The following is a 22,247-nucleotide window of genomic DNA, read 5'->3' on the forward strand; positions in this document are numbered from 1 at the left end:
CTAACACAGTGGATAACGTAATGCTGTTTCAGCATCTATCCCCTCTACCCAGGCACAGGAAATATGAACTACACCACAATAGTTTGGGAATATAATAATTTCTAAGCCAAGGGGTGACTAGGTAGTAAAGCACTTGCAGACACAGGGATCCAGTGGCCAACCTCTTAATTCATAGGAGTGACAGCTAATATGGTGAAGGCATCATGTCAACAAAAATGCAAGTGGTCTTCCTAGATTCAGAATCTGGCAGTGCGAATTACACAGTTGTCCCCTCAACCTGCATTTTTAGCGGCGTCTCAAAAAAAATTTGCTTGATTCTAGAATGGAGAAGTGAGTAAGATGAGCATTTAGTACTTTTTTCCAAAAAGGAACACATGTAAAACCTGCGAGAAACCTACTGTGCATAAAACTTTACTAGAATCTGCAGGTATCTTTGGGAACAGAACTACAGCAAGCCTCGGAAACGAAAGTACAGTTTTGTACCTACCATAAATGTAGATGTTCGAGTGTTCATCCTGCTGAAGTCATCACACTTGGGTTATCCTGCCGTCAGGCAGTCCCGCAGTCGGCCTGAGTTCCAAAGTTCTGGTCTGGTGTCGATTGCTGTCGCTTCTTCCCTGACGTCAGTGTGCCAGGGGTATATAAGAGGCATCCAACGCCATTTTCTTCAGTTTTTCTTGCCCCAGATGTCAGCTGCCCCCAATAGGAAGGCAAAATATATATACTGCTATATTAAAATAAAACAATACTTTCAGGCACAAGCAAATACACCACCGAGGTTGTATAGGATAGAGTGGTATAGATAAGTCCAGCTAGTTCAGAGGGGATGGAGGGAGGGTAATCTGAACTGCAGCAGGGTGAACACCCGAACATCTACATTTATGGTAGGTACAAAACTGTACTATGTTCATCGTGTTACCCTGCTGCAGTCGTCACAGTTGGGTTGAATCCCAATGCTAAGGATGGGTGGTGGAGTTAAACATGGTTAGAAGAGACTAGTGGCAAGTCTTAGAATATAGACGTAAGTGATAGTGTTTGCTGAAGGTGTGCACTGAACTCCAAGTTGCAGCTTCCAGAATATCCTTGGTTGGCACCCCCCCTGAGAAAGGCTGCTGATGTAGCTGTAGCCCTGGTGGAGTGGGACCTAATGTTAGCAGGTACCGGTTTCCCATGCTGCGTGTAGCAGAAATGTATGCAATGTCCTATCCATTTTGAAATGGTCTGTTTTGAGATAGCTTTTCCTTGTGATCCAGCAGCATAGGATACAAAGAGCTGGTCAGATTTTCTGAAAGCCTTAGTTTTATCCAAGTAGTAACGTAATTGCCTGTGAATGTCCAAAGAGTGCAGAAGTCTTTCTCCTTTGTTCTGGGGATTTGGGAAAAAGGTGGGCAAATGAATGGTTTGGTTTAGGGCCACACTGGATACCACCTTTGGCATAAAGGAAGGGTTAGTTCGTAGAGAGACTCTGTCTTGATGAAAAATGAGGAAAGGCTCCACTGCCATTAGTGCCTGTAACTCTGAGACTCTTCTAGCTGAAGTTATTGCTAGTAGCAGGGCAGTTTTCCATGAAAGAAATTTTAAGTCAGCTGAAAAAGCTGGTTCAAAGGGCGGCAGTGTAAGCTTTTCCAGAACAAAGTTGACCTCCCAAGTAGGTGTTGGTGCTCTCCTGGGTGGTCTTATGTTCTTAGCCCCTCTGAGGTACTGTCTTAGGAGTGTATGTGAAAATAAATGAGGATCCGTGTTGTAATGAGCTGAAATTGCTGAGGCGTAGATCTTAATAGATGAAAAGGAAAGTCCTTTGTGCAACATCTCAGTTAAATATTGTAAAATCTGAGGAATGTTTGGATCAAGGGGATTTTGGCCTTTAGCAAAATCTTTTCCATTTGTCTGAATAGGTTTTCCTGGTGCTGGGCCTCCTGAATGACATCCATAACAGCTTTGGATAGAGGTGTTGGCTGGTTGTTTAGGTAATTTGCCATGCAGCCAGTTTTAAAGTCTTGAGCTGGCTGTGTAGAATCTGATTGTCTCGCTGGGTGAGCAGGTGAGGAATTTGTGGTAAAACCCATGGTGGGCCATGGGCCATGTTGCTTAGAATTGGATACCAGTGCTGGCGTGGACAGTCTGGTGCAATGAGTATCATTTGTGGCCTCTCTAATCTGACTTTCAGCAGTACCTTTGCTAGAAGAGGCAGTGGAGGAAAGGCATACACTGTTAATGTTTTCCAACTGAATGAGAGGGCGTCCACTTTCCAAGCTTGTAGATGGAATGTCCTTGTGCAAAATTTTTGAAGTTGGTAGTTTTGGGGGTTGGCAAACAGATCTATGTCTGGGCGCCCCCATTTTTGAGTTATCATTGCAAATACTTGTGGATCTAGTTTCCACTCGTGGGGATCCATGATGTTTCTGCTTAGGTCGTCTGCCAATGTGTTTTTCTTTCCTGGCAGGAATTGTGCTTGTAATTGAACCTGGTAAGACAGTGCTGTCTTCCACAAGGTCATTGCTTGCCTGCATAGAGGGTAAGAATGTGTGCCCCCTTCCTTGTTTATGTGCCACATTACTGTGGTATTGTCCGTCTTTATTATTAGTTGTCCTGGGTGTAAGAGGTCCTTGAAAGCTGTTAGGGCATTCTGTACTGCTAGCATTTCTTTTTGATTGATATGCAGATGCCTTTGATCTGTAGTCCATTTGCCCTGAATGCACTGTCCTGCCATGTGTGCTCCCCAGGCATAGTCCGATGCATCTGTTGTCATAGTTTGCCTGGCTGTGGGTAAGGTGAAAGACTGACCCTTGTTGAGGTGACATGCCTGTGCCCACCATAGAAACTCCTGTTGAAGGCAGGGAATGAGTGGTATCATTGTTTCCAAGCTGTGGCTGTGCTGAGTCCATACGCTTTTCAGGTACCATTGTAATTTCCTCATATGCAGTTTTGCAAATGGTATTAGTAGTATGCAAGATGCCATGAATCCCAAGGGCTGCAGAATTTTTCTTGCAGGGAGTTGGGTCTTTGTTGCCATTATTTTGAAGTATTGAGTCAGCTGTCGTTGCTTGTCTGGCGTGAGATAAGCCATCTGGACCGTTGTATTCACCTGGCACCCAGGAATATTATGTTTTGTGAGGGCACTAGTTTTGATTTCTTTCCGTTTACTGTGTACCTTAGGCAACTTAGGTGTTTGACAAATGCCAGATGCTTTAAAATAATGTCCTTGCTTTCTGCTTGAATAAGGCAGTCATCCAGGTATGGATGTATTTGAATTCCTCTTTGTCTGCAGTATGCAATTACTGGTGTCAGGCATTTTGTGAAGACCCTGGGTGCAGTAGATAAGCCAAAGGGCAGTGCAGAGAATTGATAATGGGTTGAACCTGCAATTAAGCGGAGGTATCTTCTGCAATTTTGTCTGATAGGGACATGCAGGTATGCCTCCTTGAGGACCAACTTTACTAGCCAAGCATTCTTGCCCAGCATGGGAAGAAGCTGCTGTAGCGTTAGCATCTTGAATTTTGGTACTTGTAGATAGGTGTTCAGAACTGAAAGATCCAGAATGGGTCTCCATGCTTTGTCTTTTCTTGGGACTAAGAGTCTTGAGTAAAATCCTTGTCCTTGCTCCTGTGTAGGTACCTGTTGAATGGCTCTCATGTCCATGAGAGCTGTAATTTGTTTTTGTGCCTCTGCCCTTTGATTTGGTGGCAGGTTTGCCATTCCTTTTATCCTTGGCAAGGTATGAAAGTGGAATCTGTATCCTTGTGAGACTATGTTTAGGACCCATTTGTCTTTTGTGATGATGTGCCAGTTGTCTGCAAAAAGTGCTAATTTTCCTCCCAAGGGAGCTGCCAAGAGAGATTTGCTTGGTAGTTTGAGGATTGAGTCATTGTGTTTGTCTTCTGCTAGCTTGGGGCCTGTCTTCTCCTCCTTTCTGGGTAGCAGTACCCCATTGGCGAGGTTTGTAAGGGCCTTGTGACTGACCTCTGCCCCTTGGGCGTCTGTATTTGCCCCTCTGTGTTCTGTCAGAAGCTGGAAAGGACCAGTTTTTTGTTGGCCAATTTCTGCTGAAACGAGGGGGTTGTACCTGTAAAAAATCCTTGACCATCTGCATAGACTTTGCCTTATCCTCCATTTTCTTTAAAACCTCTTCTGCTTTGACACCAAATAATACATCCTGCTGTAAAGGTGCATCCAATAATTTTGCTTTAACATGATCAGGTAGGGTTTGTTCTTTTAACCAAGCATGTCTACGTATGACAGACCTAGTAACAGCTGCTCTACAGGAAGCTTCCAATGAATCAAATCCACATTGTAAAGTACGTTTGCCCACCTGTTCAGCTGCATGCAACAGATCCTGCATTTCCTTGAATTCAGACTGTTCAGTATGTGTGCTCATTTTTTGCTTAATTGAGACATTAGGAATTGCTGATATTTCAGCATGTGAAACTGACAATTTAATGCTCTCATAGCCAGAGTAGCTGAGGTGTATATCTTCTTTCCCCATCTATCTAGGGCTCTGGAATCCCTTTCAGAGGGCACAGGATTTTTAGCCATAGAAGCTTTAGCCCCTTTAGGACCCTGGGAAATTGTTTCTGGGTCAGCCACAGGGCTTTTATAAAGGAATTTCTGTGAGTCAGGTACTCTGTAGTACCTGTCTGGTTTGGCTGGAGCAGGAGGTTGAGAGTCTGGATTTAGACTAGACTCCAAGTAAACATCATCCACAATGTCTAAAACTGGAGGGATAGCAAGTGGTCTGTGCTGGGGAAGTAAAAGGAACTCTCTTAGCCTTTTCTTAGAATCAGAGTAGTCCTGGCCTTTCCAGTGGAAATGTTCCCTCATGGTATGTAAAGTTTCCCCAAGGAGTAGTCTTCTGGGGGAGATGCTGAGGGAATAGAGTCTTCAGCATCAGAGCCTTCATAAGAGGGAAAAGTGTAATCCTGTTCCTCAGAAGAATCTGAGGAAACTGAAACCTGGTCAGAGGAAGCATAATCCTCCTCTTGTCTTGGTCTTTTATCTGGAGGGGGATGGGAACCCCTGATTAGGGTAATCAAATCTTCAGCCATCTTAAGCATCTGTTTCTTAGGCATGGGGCCTTGAACTGTAGACTGATGTACAGACTTTTTTGGTTTTAATAGAGTTTTAAGCTTAGCATAAGATTTAATGGTGAGTGTAGTCGGTCTGAAGACACCTTCTGCATCCGAAGGTGTTTCTACTGCACCGGGATCTCCTTCTGCTCCAGTGTCGGAAGGGCCTAATGAAGATGGCTGCAACGGCCTAGTAAACTCCGCTTGAGAATCCGCAGCTGTCTGGGGTTCCAATTCTGCAGTCGTCAGGGGCTGCGTAGGCGCCTCACTGAAAACCAGAGTGCCGGCGACAGGCCCAGCAGAGGCATCGGAGTCTGGCTTGTTCCTAGGCTGCCTGTCCTTATCCTTGCGTTTTTTTATGCATACAGGTCGGCTGTTCCGACGGCATGATATAATTAAATTTCCTACCAAAGTAATGTCGTGCGAAGTCAAAACGGCGTTTGATAGTTCGTTTATTAAACCTAGCACAAAACCGACATCCTGTGACGTCATGGTCTGGGCCTAGGCAAGGAATACAATAAGAATGGAAGTCCTTATGAGGTATTTGCTTCCCACAAGAAATGCAATTGTTAACTTTTTCTGACATCGGACTGAGGCAAGAAAAGGTTCCCCAATGGGGTACTTAGCTTTATTGAAGACTTCGGACTGAAATTCGTTTCGAAAATCTCAGGTGTCGGCCGACCGGCACTTGCGAACTGCTTCTGCTTCGGGCACCGCGCGGCAAGAAAGACTGAAGAAAATGGCGTTGGATGCCTCTTATATACCCCTGGCGCACTGATGTCAGGGAAGAAACGACAGCAACCGATGCCGGACCAAGACTTTGGAACTCAGGCTGACTGCGGGACTGCCTAACGGCAGGATAACCCAAGTGTGATGACTGCAGCAGGGTAACATGATGAATATCTGCCCCTTCCACACATTTCCTGCCTAATGCTATGTTATCACAAACAAGTCAAGTCATTGTGCAACTAGGAAGCTTTCATTTAAAATCTAAACCAATAAAAAACAGAACCTGGAAATCTTTTAAGTTCACAAAACAAATTCTGAGCAGAAGTTAGAGTTTGCCTTCTTAAGTATGCACAGAAGACACTTTGGAAAGAGAGCTCACATCACTAATTCATCATCTATGAGTTTAGTTACCTAAATGCTTTTAAAAGCCAGAGGCAGACAGAAATCAGTATTTTTAGTTAGTGGTTAGTAGCGAGATCAAACACGTGCAGAGAGTGTTTCAGAGATGTCATCTGTTTATTTAAATCCTTATTTTAGGTTTCCTGTGCAAGCACGCACTTGTTGTAAATTTAATCTTACAAACTATACTGCTTATCTTTGTTTCAAGTAATGTGTTTTTACTATTCACTTTCAATAACTTAGTTTACTTAATGGCATAAGGGCTGCAAGCACAGCACTGATGACTTAACTGTCAGTATCCATCTTAGGAAGAAGGGCCGTTTAAATTATAGCTAACAACTGTACTGTGGTTGACTTATTTTAATAGTGAAAAAGTAACTGTTCTTGGTGTGCTTAACTATTCTAGATGGTAGCAGCACATTACTATAAAAAAATAAATAAAAGAGAAAAAGAAATGAGACACTGGTACTAGACAGGTATCACTGGCTCCTCCTGCGAAATACAGTGAATATGAGTTGGCAGGCACAAACATTTACGTGTTCACAAAAATATCTTGGCAAAATTACAGTTACGAAGACACTAAGCTGACAGCAATATGGATAAAATGCTGAGAAGCAACAGTTACAACTCTCTACTGCAGCAGCTCAGTGTGATCACCTCAGGCAGCAGTGCACATTTTCCATATGCTCTTAAGGCTAATCGCTCCATACATATTAATTCTGTGGTCAGCAGTTTAAACCATAAGACCACAGCCTTTGTCCACAACATATTAACTGCTGCTAGAGGAGTGAATTTTAAAATTTCATGCCATGACATATTAATTGATGGCACTGCTGTAGGCCCATGCTATCACTATTTAGCTAAGGTCAACATTACTAGATCAAAATCTCTTCTCAACTTAGAATAAAACAAAATTTTGCCTCCTCAACTTTTCATTGACTTGTGACTTAAAATAAAAATGGCCCAGGATAGCTCGTCAATATCAAAATATTGAGTCTGACTCCTATAAGGTGTCAAGGAGGAGAAGGGAAAAGGCCTAGTTGTTTTTTTTTTTAAAGATGAATTAAAAAAAATAAAGAGCAAAATGCATAATACATTCTGAGCAACAAATTACACCGAATGATGGTGGTTGTGACAACCCACTACTGGACCAGTAATCAAGGTGCCTCAGTCCTCACCCCTAGCACCAGTGGGGTATGTACATTGGGAGGATGACAGGGACACACAAACAGTATTGCCAGATGCAGCTCTCTGCCTCAAATGTAAATTCCCTTAAGAGCACACAGAGACCACAGTCAGTCCAGGGCTGGATTTCTCTCTCTTTCTCTCTCCCCCGATCCCCAGTAAAACTCCCCACTGTCACAGCTATAGAGTTGAGATCTCAGCTGTGTGACCAAGCCAAGACTTACAGTACCCTCTCTGTTCAATCAGTGCTTCGTGTCCCTGCCCAAGTAGCTGACAAACACACTCTTTGAGGTTTGAGTTGTACACACATGCGTGCACACACAGACACACACATACTACCTACCTGGGAAAGGCTGGCACAGGTTTACTAGCTATGCCTCCTTCTGCCCAGACTATACGGTAGTTTCCCCTGCCACCAGTCACTCATCAGCTATTTTAAGGCCCTTAACAAAGGGTGTCCATTCTTACTGTGTAATGTTACTGTTAATACAAATGGTAGTTTGACCAAGAGCAAGGCTATTAGGAGTGGCCTACACAGTGTCACCTAATAAATATGCAAGTACTCTCAGAGTTAAATATGTGTAGACAGACAAGCCATAATGAAAGGTTTAAATATAATTAATAATAAATAATAAAAGAACAAGAAAATACTCGTTATATACTTAACGGTTACATGACAGTTCAAAATCACAGAAAATATTTAAAACAACACTGCCGGAAAGTCCCAAATAAAGAAAACCATCTAAGCTAAGCTTTGCTATATTCCTGACTGTATCTAAGAGAATTACCATACCCTAATAACTTACTTCAGAACAAGCAAGGCAAATGTGGCGAGTGGATCTTGATGCTGTCAAGTCAAAGACAAAATACTGAATACTATCTCTCTCTCTGAGAGGTCTTAAATTAATATCTCAAATAATACTGCTGGGATAGCTTGCAGAATGACATAATTTCTTGTCATCTGACTATCACAGGTAAACCCCCACTGATGCAGTTGGTAGAATTTAGCATCTACCTGTGAAAATACATAGACAAGGGCTTTTCTTAGATCTAAGGCAGATCCCGGAAGTCATAAAACACTTCCAAGACAATACAGAAAACTTTTACTTCTAGACATTGTGTCCGTTACTGCAATGAAACAGAAAGACAACATCCTTTTATTATGTGCCATAAGTAATTTAATTTCAGCTATTTTTGAAGTTAACCTCATGCGTTCCAGTTTCCATTGTTAAAATATATACATCTAAACAATTACAACAGTGCAGGTACATTCCTGTTCTAATCCAGTAGGGCATGCTGTGGTTACATCTTTAAATAGCACTTTGCAAGAATACCTCTTCAGCACTTCTGTATAAACTATCTTATATGACATACAGTTCTTACACATTTGTAACCCAAGCATATCAATCATATTGATATTCACAAATGACATAATTATTTACAAAATTCCAGACAGCTGGGCTGGCAGTATCTACTTTAGTGACAGTGGTAGGGGAGGTGGGTAAGACAGCTAGCACTATACATGTATGTGTGTGTGTGTGTCTACACTGACAAAGGTGCGACATACTGTTGATACTGAAGTACATTTGGCTTACGCTGTTACCTCATGACAGAATAGCATTCTGAAATATGACAATGATATTTTTTAATTTAATTATCTTACCCTTTTTGTTGACCGGGTTAGTCCCACTAGGCTACTGGCCTCTTTTCATGGGAGACCTGAGGTGATACTTGATACAACTAGGAGAAATTTGGCCAGGGTATCGGGGAACTTTCCTTGCTCTTTTCAATATGTGCTGTAGGTTCTATTACCTCCACCTGAGCTACCATGAAATAAAGCAGATGGAGCCTCAGTTTAACATCTCATACGAAGGATGACAGGAGTGTGGCACCTCCCTTATGCTGCACTGCAGTTTCAGCAAGCCATCTACCTGGTGAGGGAAGAAAATCCACAACCTTCTGAGCCAAAGGTGAGTGTGCTACCAGTTGTACCAGTGACACTGCATATGACAAAAGACTATAATCTTAACACACAAAGCTGAAAACCCCTCATCCAAACATAACTATTTTCTACTCTACCATGAATTTACTTTGCCTTCTGAACTGCACACTGAATTTTTACAAAGCTAAAAATCTATTTAGGTAACTCCAATTCAATACCATACAAAATGTTACTTGAAAGTAGGCATGGGAAACTATACAAACGAGTTAACAGAACATGAAAGTACTTACTTTATAAACTGTAACAGAAGTTCTGTAACAAATTTGGCAGATTTCACTATCGGACTTCCAGGCTCATTAAAAGTGCATGCGTTATGTTCTATATACCGGATTTCCCACATTAAGGATGACAGTCGCCTGTGGTTAAAAAACATGTGAAGCAATTAATTACTTATTCTGTGTTTAAACAAGCAAAGGTATGGAAACAAAATCCAAAACAAGACAGACAAAAGTAATGTATTTAACTGAACTAAGAAAAAGACGAATAGTGTGAACATACTCACCATAACAGATGTTCAAAATAAAAGGATGCTGTTGTAGCATTAATCAAAATGCTTGGAAATTAGCCACAGGTACACATCCATCTACTTTGGTGATGTCTGTCCAAAGTCTCAGGTGTTCCCAGACTGGAGCCAGTCTCCTCCCCACATTGAGGAAACATATGAAAATGGAAGCAGCCAGCACCTTCAGTAGTTCTTTTTTATGAGTGCAAATGTTACCTACAAGTATGCTAATACAAGATGGCCATGAGGCATACCCAGAAAAAAGCCATAATGCAAAATCTCCCCAATAATACAGACAAGGGGGGAGAGAAAGAACAGATGCCAGGAACAGGGCATTGCCCCACCTTCTAATTTTCACACTTTGTGACTGTAGAGGACAGCAAGAAAAATCTAAGGTGGTTGCTGATAGGCGTTTACACTGCAGCACTGATCCTTGTATTTCAACATCTACTAGTGTGATAAATCTGCTCATACAAGAGTACTATGTTCTTCATAAGGATCACTGGTGCGGTATAATTTATGAAAGGAAAACGTGTGTGTCCCAGCCATGGAGCTAGTTTGAAGGAACGCTCTTGCCCTTCATAACTGCAGTGGCAAAGCTTTGCTCCTCAAATTTATGTTGAGTCCATAAATCCAGAAAAAGGTGTGGGTGAAAGTCCAAAGTAGCTTGCATCACTAATACTACCAGTTATGACATTTTTGAAGACATTAGCTGTGTAGCTGTTAACCTGCTAAACTGAGTATTGGCATGCCCCTACAAAGATGGCTAAAAAATTATACATACATATATTTAAATCTATATATTATCTATACCTATATCTATATATATATATCTATATATCTATATCTATATCTATATCTATATCTATGTCGACCCTGAAAAAAGGAGTGAACAAAAATCAGCAAAAACCAGCTTTTGTGTGTGTGCAAGACTGCGGGATCTAGAAGTTTACCCTTTCCCCACTGTAGTGAGATACAAAAGTTGTGTAAAATCTTACCATAAACATAGATGTCCTTCTCTTCCATGTCGCAGTATTCTACATATGGGTTTACTCCTCTTGTCTCGCGCACGGCCAGTGTACAAAAGTTTTCAGTCCCTCTGAAGTACGTAGGATGTCTGACGTGGCTGAGGGCAACATGGGGCATAAAAGTGATGTCTGCACGCACCAGCCCTCAGAACTGAAAGCCCCAGTCGGAGCAAGTTCTAATAAGGGTAATGCCAGTCCACTGCCACCCAGAAAGGTAAATGCAACCTTATAGGAGGGGAAGGAGAGTGGGAAGGAATACTGCAACATGGAAGAGAAGGACATCTATGGTTATGGTAGATAGATGAGGAAGGCATGCTGTGTTTACTTACTGTATTATTGCATTATTTAGCCTGTTTTAACAAAAAAACAAACAAACAAAAAACTACTATCTTGTTTGCTCATTTCCCGCCTTTCCTAGCTAGTATAGTCCAGGCTTTGCTGGTTTCAGGACTTTATTTTCTGTGTTCAGAGCTATCTAGACCTTGCTGTGGTAGAGAGAAGTCCTACTGCTTACCAGTGGGAGTGGGTGAGCATTGTACTGCCGAACACTAGAGGAGTGGTTTCCAGCTCTGAAATTGTAATTTTGTTAGCCAGTTTAGACTGACTTCTATCCCTTTCAACATTCTGGCTTAAAAATGCACGTGTTTGCACGCTTTTCACATCGTGCAGCACCGCATGGCTACGGTTAAACTATTCCAGGTGCCAGAAAGTCTGCTCTTCAAATTTTCCCTTAGAACTAGCTGGTTTCTCAGTAGTAAAACTAAAATCTGAACCCCTGTGAATAGCACTTGCTCTAGAACCTACTGGAAAGCACTAGGAAGCCTTAAACTGATACAAGCACTCAACTCTTCTTGTTACTAAGTAGAAATTAATCGTAGGCACTAAACAGCCTATTACTGCAAAGTACCTTGCAAAGGTAATGGAAATCAACTCTTGTACTTTACAAAAAACACCTAAACAGGCATGTCCAAGGGTCAGCTTCCGGTGATTTCTTCTGTCCACCTGGTGAATCTGGGCATACTGGGGCAATGCAGCAACTGCCTCATGTACACAGACAACCCTCTCCTCCTACCACCCAACACTACAACCTGCGAGAGATGCACTTACATAGCCAAACTGGAAGCAAAGCTCTCTCCAGCCAAGATTGCGCTGGACAGTCAAGAGGAGAAGGTTAACACCTGCACTATACCTCAAGCAACACACAGCCCTTCAAAACCCACACCATCAACACCTACACATAGCAACACCCACACATAGCAACACTAAACCCACATATGCGGAGGCCCTTAACATTAACCTGCCCAAGCAAAAAGGACCTCCGAAGCTGAAAAGCAAACAAACACCAGTCACAACCAAAGTGACACACAGCTCACAACACCAGCATGCCACCCAACAGCAGCCCCTAAGGCAAGACAACGTACCCAACACTTTAGTCATAGGTGACTCTATAGTCAGGCAACACTGATGTCTCACTCATCAGGCTGAACAAGGAGAAAATTACAGTCAGCTGCCTGTTGGGTGCCAAGATCCGCCACATAACGCATGCACTCAAGTCATTCCACAACAAGTACAAATACGACTCTGTCATTGTCCATGCTGGAATGAATGATTTGAGACAAACCTGGACTACATGAAAAGAGACATGGAAGAGCTCTCGGATCATGTGGCTCAGGCAGGTATGACCCTAGCCCTGAGTAGCATCCTGCCTTCGCCCAGAATGATGCCACAGTATAAGGACAAAATGACTGACTTCAACAATTGGCTAAGCTTCTGGTGTCATTCAAAGGGGATCCAGTATCTGTCTGCCTAGGATGACATGATCGACATACCATGATGCTTTCCCAGAGATGCTCTGCACTTGTTGCCCCTGGGATTCAGGTTACTGCATAAAGCTCTTGCCACCCCTATAGTGCCTTTTTTAGGCAAGGTTCAAAGGACAAAACCACCACCGTAACAGATAAAAGCATGCAAAATCTGAAGGCAATGCTACTCAATGCTAGAAGTAAAAACCTCAAAATGCACTCTCTCGATGTAATCCTAAAAATGGAGGACATCGATATCTGTGCAGTAACTGAGACCTGGTTCAACACTCCAGAGAGCACCCCTGCAATATCAGGCTACAACTCTTACCACACTTTTCGGCCACCAAACCAAGACAGAAACACTAAAGGTGGCGGAGTGTCCATATTCACACTTCCAGGTTAGTTGCCCAACACAATGCATCTGAAATTCTCCAGGTGCAACTAACACTAGGTAAGACTGCAATCCAAATTGTAGCTTGCTACAGATCCCCCACCATGCTCCAAGATTCTCAATACACCTTTCTAAACATACTGGAAAATATTAAGATACAACCAAATACGCTAATACTGGGTGATTTCAACTACCCTGCCCATTAACTGTGAAAACTACTCGGGTACCATCACCTTTTCCCAATGAATCTTGGAATTCATAAATTCCAATGCCCTGGATCAACTAATCCATTGTCCCACCAGGGGCTTCGATATCCTAGACCTGGTCATTACCAACATGGGAGATAGATGCTCCACACCAGTGGTCACCCCTCATTGGTCAGGTCTGACCATAAGCTAATCACCCTTGACATCCACATCCCACCCCCACCCCCCCAGTAAGGAAACCTCCGTAAAAAAAAGTCTCCAAAGCCAACTTCATGCTACTCAAGGCAGAAGTGACAAACCTCATGACACCCATGCAGGCGGGAGCTGAAAGTTCGACTGCTGAATCCTGCACTAAAGCACTGAACGAGCACATCCACTTGTGCATGAATCGTGCCATCCCAAATAGAACCAAGACGCTCTCCTCCAAAAAAAGGAAGCCAATCTAGTGGTCGCCTGCCATAAACAAAGTATACAACAGAAGGAAGAAACTGTTGCAGAAAAGAGGAAAATCCCAGGATGCAAAAAACTCCCTTACCAGCCTCAGTAAGAAGATGAGATCCCTCAAAATCCTCCCAAAGCTAGTTATGAAAATAAAATTGCCAAAGATTTCAGAGACAACCACAAGGCATTCTATAGTTATGTCAAGAATCTAAATGGCAATGTTCAGATCTGCTCTAAGCTACAACAGAATGGCATTAAATATACTGATCGCAAGGATATTGCCAGTATCCTGGCAGATTGATTTAGTGCCAACTTCACCCGCCTCTCACCCCATAAAGGGCCCATCTCAATACCAAAAGATTGCCAAATTCTGGTAATCACGGCCACACAGGTAGAAATCACACTCTTCAAAGTTAAGAATACAGCATCCATGGGACCACATGACATCCTGGGCTGTGTACTACATAGGTTCATAGGTTCATACTAGGCTATCTGCCCTAGGGCATTTATAAGCCTAGCCAGAGTGTGTTTGGCTTTCGCCACCCATTTTAAATTAATTTTGCTATGCCTTTTTTTGAGGTTAGTATACGGTGCCTCTGTCTAACAGTGACACAGAAGTGATAGCCGGGGTAAACCTACGATCTCCCATCCACTCAAGATTCCTCTTGAAGAGAGTCAATGTGGGACTCTGCCTAACCTGGACTGGGATTTTATTCCAGAGTGAAGGGAGCCTCTGGGTTATGAATCTGTCCCTCCAGCATGTCCTATTTATTTCAGTGCTGAGGTTCAAGTCTCTCGAGCGCATAGCTCGATGGGATTTGGATTTTCTGAGGTGCAGCATGTCCATTAATTACGGGTTGGACATGGCTTTATACGTCAGGCACAGATCGCCTCTGAGCAGGCGGTATGCCACTGAGTAGAGCTGGAGTTTCTTTAACCGGGCAGCATATGGCATCTGTTTGAGCCCTTTGATCCTCTTGGTGAGGTACTTTTGGGGTCTTTCCAGTTGCTGCAGGTGTCTGGTAAGGTACATCCCAAAAGGGGCATTGTACTCAATTATGGGCCTGATAAGGGATGAGTAAAGACCGCGATGACGTCGCCTGATCTAGATGTGAATCCCTTCATGATTAGGTGGGCTATATAAAATGTTTTTCTAACCACTTTGGCCACGTGGTTGTCAAATGAGAGATTGCTATCAACTTGGGTCCCCCAGGTCCCTAATGACCTTCTGTACTTAATGGATTACCACCTATGTGGTAATTTGTGGGCACTTTGTTTTTGCCAAAGGGGATGACTATACACTTTTTGGCGTTTAGCTTGAGGCCATGGCTCTGGCACCAGTTGTCTGTTTCTATGAGGCCCTTTTGGAGGATGCTTGTGTCGGCTGGAGAGTTGATTATGGCGCCCAGTTTGCAGTCATCTGCGAACTTGGTCAGCCACAGTCCTTCCGTGTTGGCCTGTACCGCCGAGAAATATATACCGAACAAGAGAGGTCCCAGGACTGAGCCTTGTGGGACGCCACTTGTAACTGGTTTGGAGTCTGACATGGCTCCAGCAATTCTAACCATGTGGGTTCTGTCCTTGAGCCAGTTTGCAACCCATCTAGTGACATAGGGGTTTATATTTAAGTTGGTGAGCTTATCTATAATGCCCGAGTGGGGTATTGTATCGAAGGCTTTTGCGAGGTCCAGGTAGGCAGTGTGGACCACCTTCCCCTCGTCAATGGCCTTGGTGACAGTTTCAAAGAAATCGACCAGGTTTAAGAGGCAGGATCTGCCCTTAACAAAGCCAAACTGGGTAGGATCCAGTGTCTGTAGGTCCCCAATATCTTTATTTATGAGGTCCATGATGATCCTTTCCATAGCTTTGCAGACCAAGCTAGTCAGGCTTATGGGGCGATAGTTTCCAGGATCCGTTGAGGCACCACCTTTGTGGAGAGGGACCACTGTTGCTGTACGCCACTCTTTGGGTACATATCCTGTAGTAAGGCTAAGATTGAACAGTAGTTTTATGTTTGGGTTTAGCTCTTCTTGGAGTTCATGTAGGACGCAGCCCGGGACACCATCTGGTCCCATTGATGCTGTGTTTTTTTGCTTTGGAGAGGGCGGCTCTTACCTGAGCATCTGAGATGTCAGGGGGGCAAGCACTCTGTTGGGATAGATATTTGCCCTTTTGGTGGGGAGAGGGGGGAGAAGTTTGCACTGAACCTGTCAGCTAGGATGTTGGCAATGTCTATGGGCTCGGTGTATTTTTTGTCATTTTGGACTAATTCTGAGCATATCTGGGAATTCCCACCCAGGTTCCTAACATAACTAAAGAAAGCCTTGTGATTATCCTTAGTGTCCTGTGCAATTTTTCTCTCGAAGCTGGCCTTAGACGATTTTAGCCCGTAGTTTTTTGCTAATACTGATCAGAGATGCCTTCCCTTTTTGGGATTTTGCTCTATCATGTAGTAGCTTCCTCCTTCTATTGTATAGTTTGTTTATGGCTGGTGTCCACCAGACAGGACGTCTGCCTTTGGAGGATTGGGTCTTGGTTTTATTTGGGATTGCATGATCCATGCATTCCTGAAGGTGTTCATAGAATGCGTTTATAAAGGATTCTGCGGTCTGGGCTGTATTTTCCACAGGCCCGGGGGCTTTGAAGGATTTTGCCTCGGTTTTGAGGCGTGTGAAATTTGCTTTAGAGAAGTTTTCACTGTGGTTTTCTGGGCAGGGGGTGGGGTCGGGATGTGAATATCCAGTGAGATTAGTTTATGGTCTGATCTTACCAGTGAGGGATACACTTCTGGTCTGGAGCATAGTGTCCCCATGTTGGTGATGATCAGGTCCAGTATGTTTTCCCCTCTTGTGGGAGTGGTAACAAGTTGTTCCATACCATTTGAGTTTATAAATTCTAGGAACCTTTGGGCTAGGGTGTTGGAGCTAGAGTAATGCTCCCAGTCTATGTTTGGGTAGTTGAAGTCGCCCAATATAATGGTGTTTGGAGAGACCTTCATATTTTCCAGTATTCTCAGGAAGGCCAAGTGGAGTTCCTGTGTTTGGGAGGGTGTGAACTACAAAATGAACTGGCACCTCACCTAAGTGTCATGTTTAATCATAGCCTCACTTCAGGCTTCGTGCCCACTGAGTGGCGCACAGCTACAGTTATCCCACTCCACAAGGGGGGATCCACCTTGGATCCCAGGAACTACAGTCCGAGTCTGACGAGCCTGATCTCCAAGGGCATGGAAGGCATTATCATGGAACTTACAAACAAAGACATTGGCAACCTTCAAACATTGGACCCCACCCAGTTTGGGTTGATGAAGGGCCGATCCTGTCTCTTGAATTTGACTGACTTCTTCGAATCAGTCTCCAGAGCTGTGGACGAGGGTAAGGCGGTTCACACAGCCTACCTGGACCTCGCCAAGGCATTCAACACAATCCTCCACTCTGGAATCATAGATAAACTTACTAAGCTGGGCATAAATCCCTATGTCACTCGATGGGTTGCCAAATGGCTTAGTGACAGAACCCAGACTGTAAAAGTAGCAGACTCCAAATCCAGCTCCAGACAAGTGGAGTACACCTCAGGCTTCAGTCCTGGGGTTGCTCTTGCTTTTCATCTACTTCTCTAAAGTACAGGCCAACACTAAGGGACTCCGGCTAACAAAGTTGGCAGATGACTGCAAAATGGTAGCCATTACTGAATCCCCAAATGATGTGGATAGTCTACAAAAGGGCCTTACAGAAACAGATGCTTGGTGCCAGAGCCATGGGTTCAAGCTCAATGCCAAGAAATGGACAGTTATCCCTTTTGGGAAAAAACTTGTACCCATGAATTACCACATAGGTGGCAGTACACTAAACACTGAAAGTGTGATGAGAGACTTAGACACAGGTGGACAGTGGTCTCACCTTCGATAACCACATTGCCACAACAGTCAGGAAATACTTCTGTGTGGCACACCTCACTAAGGGCTTTTCATCCAGAAAAAAGGAGGTCATTGTCCCACTGTACTCATCCCTCATTAGACCCATTAATAGTAGAATGCCCCGTTTGGTATGTACCTCACAAGACATCTACAACAGCCGGAAAGGCCGCAGAAATGCCTCACTAAAAGAATCACAGGCCTAAAGCAGATAGCCTATGCTGACCGTCTAAAAAAACTCCAGCTATATTCTGTGGCATATTGTCTACTCAGAGGCAATCACTGCTTAACATACAAGGCCATGTTAAACCCTGAGCTGTTGGACATGCTCCACTTAAAAAAATCCAAATCCCTCAGAGCCACACGCTACATGGATCTAAACCTCGTCATCACAATGAACAAAACATGCTGGAGGGATAGGTTCCTGACCCAGAGACACCCCATACTCTGGAATAGACTGCCCATACATGTCAAGCAGAGCACCACCTTGGCCCTCTTCAAAAGGAACCTTGATTGGATGGGAGATTGGAAATTCACCCCAGGATCACGTCAGTTGCCCTGCTAGACAGGGGTCCAGGGAAGTAAATATTGTGGGAAGAAATATCCAAGGAATTGTTATGGCTAGGCTTGTACAGGCCCTAGGGCCGATAGCTTAGTACCAACCTATGAAACTGAAGACAGATGAGCTTTGAAGGAAGAATAAGTCAAACCATTCTGCAGTAGATCACACAGGTAAGACAGGACAAGAGTGGGCTCGCTAGAAAGTGGGTCCAGCTGTCTTTTGTGACACCATAAAGTGAATCTTTTCAACTTAGCAAGGTAGGATTTTCTAGTATTTGGCTTCCTGGCCTCCTGCAGGACACTGAGCACATCCTTGTAAAAGTGTCTGAAGGGGATCATAATCCTATCAACCACCAGGTGAGGTGCAGAAGCTGCCACTGTGGATGAAACTGGGATCCCTTGTGTTGTGTGAGGAGGTCCACTCTGGGGGGTAACTTGTGGTGATTGCCCTTGGACAGTTGTAGGAGTAGGGGGAACCAGTGCTGTCTGGGCCAGTAGTGAGTCACCAACAAGATTTTTGGAGTGTCCTGCTGGATTTTCAGCAGGACCTTCTGAATGAGCAGGAAGGGGGGAAAGCATATAGATATTTCCCCTTCCAGGAGATTGAGAAGGCATCTGTTGCCAGTACCTGCGGGTCTGGTATCCTGGTGCAAAAGCCAGGAGGCTGCCTGTTGATGGAGGAGGCAAACAGGTCTATTTGAGGTATACTCCACCTGTGGACCAGATCCAAGAAGACATCTCTGTGAAGCATCCATCAGTGGTTGTTTGTGATGGCTCTGCTCAGGTAGTCTGCCTGGGAGTTGTGGAGAGAGGGAATGAAGACCACCTGCAAAGTAATTCCCTATGAGGTGGCAAGTTCCCATACCAGATGGGGTAGTCTGCAGAGGTGGTAAGCCTTGGTTCCTCTCTGCCTGTTGAGATACCACATTACAGTGGTGTTGTCTGTCTAAATCTTCAAGGGGCCAGGCTTGTGAAAAGGTAGAAATGCCTGAAGAGCCAGAAGAACTGCCCTCATCTCTTGAACATTGATGTGTTCTAGTTTGTAAGGTTTTGGCCACAGGCGTTGCACCCTTCAATGGCCCAGAGTTGCTCCCCAGCCCAAGTCTGAGGCATCTGTGTACATGACCTGTGCGGGTGGAGGTGGTTGGAGGGGAAGACTTCGATTGAGGTTCACTTGTACCAACCACCACTGTATTTCTTTTTTCAGACAGGGGAGAAGGGGCACCCTGTGCTCCAGAGGATGGGAGTGCTGTGTCCAGACTGACCAAAGATACCACTGTAACTTTCTCATATGCAGTCTTGCTAAAGGTAGCATGGGGATGGTGGCTGCCATGTAGCCCAAAATTCTGAGGAACTGCCTTGCTGTCAAATCTGTGGATTGGAGGAACAGAAGTAGATTTTCTGTCAATGTTTCCACCTTTTGGGGTGGGAGGTACACTTCCATGAGGTCTGAGCGTATTCTGCAGCCAAGAAAGATAATGTCCTGCGTTGGCTGGAGATGCAATTCAGGGAAGTTTAAATGAAATCCCAGGGACTGTAGAAGAGACACTATAATGTGGATGTGCCACTCGAGGATCTCCTTGTTGCCTGGATCAACGGGATCCGTATGGATCACCGAAAGACAACATAAAAGAAAGAGATTCAGCCAAGCATACTTGCGCGAAAGTGCTTTTCAGGGAAAAGCACTTTCGCGTAACTGTGCCTGTTGCGGAGATCACACTATAGTGTGGATAAGGGAAAATTCCCTTTTCCCCACAGTAGTGCGACCTCAGAGTGAGAATATTTAAGTAGGGGGTGTGTGGGGGGCACAGCTCCCCACGTGGGGGGTGCAGGGGGGCTCGTCTCCCTGCAAAAATGTAAAAGTAATGTTTTATTTTTTTTTTAAACGCACTTTAATGAAAGTGCTTTTTCAGTGAAAGCGCTTTCGTTAAAGTGTGTTCAGTGATTGTGGATTCGGACAATTGAACTTTCGTTCAATAGTCCTAGATCCGGATCAACATGTCGTCCAGGTAAGGGAATAACTGCATTCCCTTTGTCCTTCAATAAGCAATCACTGGGGCCAGAGATTTTGTGAAAACTCTGGGTGTAGCAGAAAGCCCACATGGCAAGGCAAAGAAATAAAAGTGGGAAGAGCCCACCAAGAACCGCAGGTATTTCCTGTAAGTAGGTTTTATGGGGATGTGGAGATAAGCATCCTTTAAGTCTAATGTGGCCATAAACCCTTGTGGAAGCAGAAGAGGAAAGAGGGTTGGTAGGGTCAACATCCTGAAGGTAGGAATCTTTAGGAATAGGTTGAGATGAGAGAGGTCTAGAATAAGTCATCCAGGGTCCGTCCTTCCTGTGGACCAGGAAGATCCTGGAGTAGAAACCTTTTACTTTTGCGACTGAGGGAATTGATTTGATTTGTGCCCTGAGTCAGCAGAGCTTGCAGCACCGATTGCATGAGGTGCAACTGTTGTGTAGGAGGCTGTGGGGAGCCTTTTCGTTTTGGGAAGGAAAGCCAGGACATGAAATAACCATTCTGGAGGATAGACAGGACCCAATTGTCTGAAGTGATGTTGGTCCACACAGGGAGGGAGTGAGAGAGGCTGGCTGACAGAGGTAAGGAAGGGGGCGGGTTGCAAGGAAGGCAGGTAGTCAGATGCTACCTGTCTTGTCTTGAAAGGGCGGTCTCTGGCTAGAGGAGGGAGATGCTCTAGCTGGAGTAGGTTGCTCCCAGGAATATAATCTGTTGGCAGGGTACAAGGTGTGATTTCTTCTCGTTGATGGTGTATCCCAGTGAAGTTAGAAGTCTCTTTACAAACGCCGGATGCTGTAATAGCAAGTCCTGACTGACTGCCTGAATCAAGCAATCGTCCAAATATGAGTAAATCTGAATATTTCTCTGCCTGCAAAATGCAATGGCTGGATCTAGGCACTTTGTGAATACCCTGGGCGCAGTAGAGAAGCCAAAGGGAAGTGCAGAGAACTGATAGTGTATGGAGTCTGCCTGAAGAGCAGGTATTTCCTGCAAGATTCCCTGACTGGGATGTGCAGATACGCTTCTTTTAAATCTAGGGTTGCCAGCCAGGCATCCTTGGCTAGCATAGGAAGAAGCTGTTGAAGAGTTAGCATTTTGAATTTTGGAACCACCAGAAAGGTGTTTGAGGATAGACAGGTCCAGGATAGGATGTGGAGATAAGCATCCTTTAAGTCTAATGTGGCCATAAACCCTTGTGGAAGCAGAAGAGGAAAGAGGGTTGGTAGGGTCAACATCCTGAAGGTAGGAATCTTTAGGAATAGGTTGAGATGAGAGAGGTCTAGAATAAGTCATCCAGGGTCCGTCCTTCCTGTGGACCAGGAAGTTCCTGGAGTAGAAACCTTTTACTTTTGCGACTGAGGGAATTGATTCGATTTGTGCCCTGAGTCAGCAGAGCTTGCAGCACCGATTGCATGAGGTGCAACTGTTGTGTAGGAGGCTGTGGGGAGCCTTTTCGTTTTGGGAAGGAAAGCCAGGACATGAAATAACCATTCTGGAGGATAGACAGGACCCAATTGTCTGAAGTGATGTTGGTCCACACAGGGAGGGAGTGAGAGAGGCTGGCTGACAGAGGTAAGGAAGGGGGCGGGTTGCAAGGAAGGCAGGTAGTCAGATACTACCTGTCTTGTCTTGAAAGGGCGGTCTCTGGCTAGAGGAGGGAGATGTTCTAGCTGGAGTAGGTTGCTCCCAGGAATATAATCTGTTGGCAGGGTACAAGGTGTGATTTCTTCTCGTTGATGGTGTATCCCAGTGAAGTTAGAAGTCTCTTTACAAACGCCGGATGCTGTAATAGCAAGTCCTGACTGACTGCCTGAATCAAGCAATCGTCCAAATATGAGTAAATCTGAATATTTCTCTGCCTGCAAAATGCAATGGCTAGATCTAGGCACTTTATGAATACCCTGGGCGCAGTAGAGAAGCCAAAGGGAAGTGCAGAGAACTGATAGTGTATGGAGCCTGCCTGAAGAGCAGGTATTTCCTGCAAGATTCCCTGACTGGGATGTGC

At 44.4% G+C, this 22,247-nt stretch overlaps 1 protein-coding gene across 1 annotated transcript in view; it reads right to left on the bottom strand.

Annotated features, from left to right (window-relative positions):
- Positions 1 to 22,247, bottom strand: part of LOC122814218 (pleckstrin homology domain interacting protein) — a 2,625,611-nt gene that overhangs the window by 440,741 nt on the left and 2,162,623 nt on the right. The window contains 1 exon segment of the mRNA XM_044086823.1: positions 9,609 to 9,734. Within this exon segment, the coding sequence (XP_043942758.1) occupies positions 9,609 to 9,734 (126 nt within the window).

Source organism: Protopterus annectens, chromosome 1.part1, assembly GCF_019279795.1.
Source record: "Protopterus annectens isolate FY-2018-M chromosome 1.part1, PAN1.0, whole genome shotgun sequence".
In the NCBI taxonomy this organism is placed as follows: Eukaryota; Metazoa; Chordata; order Ceratodontiformes; family Protopteridae; genus Protopterus; species Protopterus annectens.